The 3,306-nt window shown below is 36.4% G+C and overlaps 1 protein-coding gene across 1 annotated transcript in view; it reads left to right on the forward strand.

Annotated features, from left to right (window-relative positions):
- Nucleotides 1-3,306, forward strand: part of LOC105805004 (ovostatin homolog 2) — a gene marked incomplete at its 5' end in the record, with an annotated part of 125,418 nt that overhangs the window by 42,830 nt on the left and 79,282 nt on the right. The window contains 4 exons of the mRNA XM_012637784.1: nucleotides 611-629; nucleotides 1,422-1,502; nucleotides 1,961-2,189; nucleotides 2,457-2,606. Of these exons, the coding sequence (XP_012493238.1) occupies nucleotides 611-629; nucleotides 1,422-1,502; nucleotides 1,961-2,189; nucleotides 2,457-2,606 (479 nt within the window). The remainder of the gene's footprint in view (nucleotides 1-610; nucleotides 630-1,421; nucleotides 1,503-1,960; nucleotides 2,190-2,456; nucleotides 2,607-3,306) is intronic.

Here is a 3,306-nt window from a genome sequence, read left to right on the forward strand (position 1 = left end):
AAGCAGCATTTACACCGAGACCTGAAAGATGAATGATGACACATCACAAAAAGTGAGAATGATGAGAAGGCCGTTCCAAGCAGAGAGGGAGGCTCTGTGAAAGACAACGTAAGGAACTAGGAGCACTTCAGCATGGCAGAAGTTGTGGCTCAAGGCGAGGGCCAGCTAAAGCAAGAGGGTAGACAGACAGATCATGAAAACTTTGTAGGGCATTGAAAGAGTTGGAAACGCATCTCAATGCAGTAATATACTATTGACAAGCTTTAGGCAGACACTCTAATATATGTTTTTTAAAAAAAAATCTCTGGCTGCTCTGTGAAAAAATGGTTTGAGATTTGGGCTGTTTAAGACTATATGAAATGGTACACACGTTAGAAATTCAGGTGAGAGACAGTGGTGGCTTGGACTACTATAAAAAGGCAGTGGAAACAGAGGAAACAGGGATAGATTTGTGAGCTGTTTTCAACTTAATAATAGACATTTGTTAGAAAGTTGGTGAGTTACGGGAGATGCAGGATAGGGAGGGGTCGAAGACAATTCTTAAGTTTCTGACTCGGGTAAGTGGGTGAATTTTGGTACCCCGCCTGGAGATGGGAAATACTGCAGAGAGGCAGGGGAGGATGTAATGAGTTTAGTTTTGGGAGCAGTTACAATTGAAATGCCTGTCAAGAATCCACAAGAAATGTGCTCAACGGTGTTGGATGCACAAGTCTGGGGCTCAGGAGAGAGGTCTGGGTGGAGGACACAGGTTGAGGAGGCTTCCGTATTATTGTTACAATGGAAGCCACATGTGAGGATGTCCACATGGAGACAGCGCATAGGAAGAAGAAGATTTAAAACAGAGCTCTTAGGAACGAGTCAAGGATGAGGGTTTAGATAGGAGACGAGAGTTGTAAAAATAAGAAAACTGGAAGGGCATGGTGTCATGAAGTTAACACTAGTGACTATTTTGAAAAGGTCACGGTGATTAAGAGTGTTAAATGCAGCCTAGAGGACAAGCAAAGGAAAGGGTTCTTGAGAATCAGCCATATTAATGTCATTAGCAACATTAACAAAAATAATGTTAGGTGGTGGAATTGGCAGGCACCAGCATATAAGATGAGAAACTCGATTCAGTGGATAGACATTGCTTTCTCTAAATTTGCCTGTGGGGGAACAATGCAGGTATGTGTTATTTTTGTTTGTTTATTGTTGCCTTTAAAAGTGGGAGAGATATAAGCATCAAAATGCTGATGCTTAGGTTGAAATTTCCAATTTTTGGCAACGAGCCCCAGGAGCAAATTTCTATGTTGCTTCACATTAAAGCACACTAAGAATGTGTAGTTAACTCTGACAGGTGTGCATCACTGAAGCACATATTTTTATTCTCTCTATACAATGCATTTCTCTTTTCTCTTAGCTGGTGAAGCCATGGAGATCAGTGACAATGTAGAACAGGCTATAATAGAAACAGTAAGAACCAACTTCCCAGAGACATGGATATGGGACCTCGTCAGTGTCGAGTGAGTTTTTAACAATTTTCTCTCCTGTGTGTCTTCATTTCTATTTTCTTTTCCTTTTAATTTCTTGAATTTTAATCCTGGGTATATAAAACAGTACCACATTTGTAAAACATATAATACCATTTATTTGTATGTATTGACTCCACATTTGATTTTTTTTCTCTAGAATTGTTTTCCCTTCCCCAAGAGTTTCTCTTTTATCAATTTCATACAGATAGATGTAAGCTGCCTCAGTTTTTTTAAAAAAAGATAATGTGGTGTTTAAAGAAATGTGACCTTTCTAAGGTTAAATTTTATAGAAATCCACTCTCAAGATTTTTATCTAATGTCCTGACCATACACTCTGACTCATTTTTTAACCTTCAATTAATACTTTTTTTTTTCTGGCTTGCTCCAGACTAAATTTAGATTTTTAGTTTAAACAAAGCATATGTTTTACCAATAACCTCTCTTTGCAGTTCCTCAGGTTTAGCAAATCTTTCATTCCTGATTCCTGATACTATAACCCAATGGAAGGCAAATGGCTTCTGTGTGAATGGCGATGCTGGATTTGGCGTCTCACCAACAGTCACTCTGGAAGTCTCCCAATCTTTCTTTGTTGAAATTGCCTCACCCTTTTCAGTTATTCGAAATGAACAATTTGATTTGATTATCAGTGTCTTCAGCTACCTGGATACTTGTGTAGAGGTAAGTAGTTCCCTTTGATTTGAAGCAAAAATCTAACAAAGCTAAAAGATTCTTTAATATTTTCCTTGAATATTGCCATATTCCCTGTATCTCAAAATAAATGTAAAATGATACCGTCGAGAGATGAGACTTGTTTCCGTATTCCACAAACAAAAAAATCTGTGTTAATTCACAGCAATGATTTAAATACTGTTTTGAGAATGGCATTTCATAATTATGTGCATTCCAGTGATGGCCTCATTACCATGATTTATTTTATTTTTTTAGATTTCTGTTCAGTTGGAGGCATCTCAGAATTATGAAACAAATCTCAACACCCTGAAAAACAATGGCAGTGAGATTATCCACGCTGGAGAGAAGAAAACATATGTCTGGACTGTTAAACCTAAGAAATTGGGTAAGCAGCTAAGTGTCTCTGTGAATCTCTCATGGAAAACCAACTCATCTTATTGTCTCTATTTATTTTGCTTATATTCTCTATACAAACCCAATTTTCTCACTCATATTTTTAATTCTCTTTTTTCTTTATTTTCCATTAATAATTCTAATCTCTAATAGTCTAATTTCTGGTTGCTAATGCTGTGTAGAGCAAAAACACCATTCATTTGTACAAAAGCATAATGTGAATAAAGTACAATATAAATGCTAACTTGCATGGCCTACCAAGTCCTATATGTTTGGATATACCCTGTCCCAAATGAAGGCCATATTGTCATCAGTGCTGCCTTAATTCTTTTACTTCTTACATGTTCCTTCACCTGCCATCTTGGATCCTTGCCACCTATACAAAAAAATGCTCCTTAATCACAATGATCAATTATGGGAATTGCTAGGATTTGTAAATTTACTAAATATATCCTGGGACACCAAAAACACTGAACACTTAGGTAGGGATCAAATACTGAGAATATTGTCTTAGTACATATGTTATCTGTAATATGGAAAAATAAATTTGTATCTTATTGAGAATACAGGTGAAGGAAAAGTTAAAAAAGTCTGGTAAACAAAAAATATTAGATGTGATGTGCATATTTATTATCACTACTTTAAAGAATTCTGCCATTAAAATTTTCTTTATTTCATGTCTCATATTCATTGTATTATTTTAGCAGCAAAG

The sequence above is a fragment of the Propithecus coquereli genome, unplaced genomic scaffold (genome assembly GCF_000956105.1).
Source record: "Propithecus coquereli isolate 6110/MARCELLA unplaced genomic scaffold, Pcoq_1.0 Scaffold124, whole genome shotgun sequence".
Classification (NCBI taxonomy): Eukaryota; Metazoa; Chordata; class Mammalia; order Primates; family Indriidae; genus Propithecus; species Propithecus coquereli.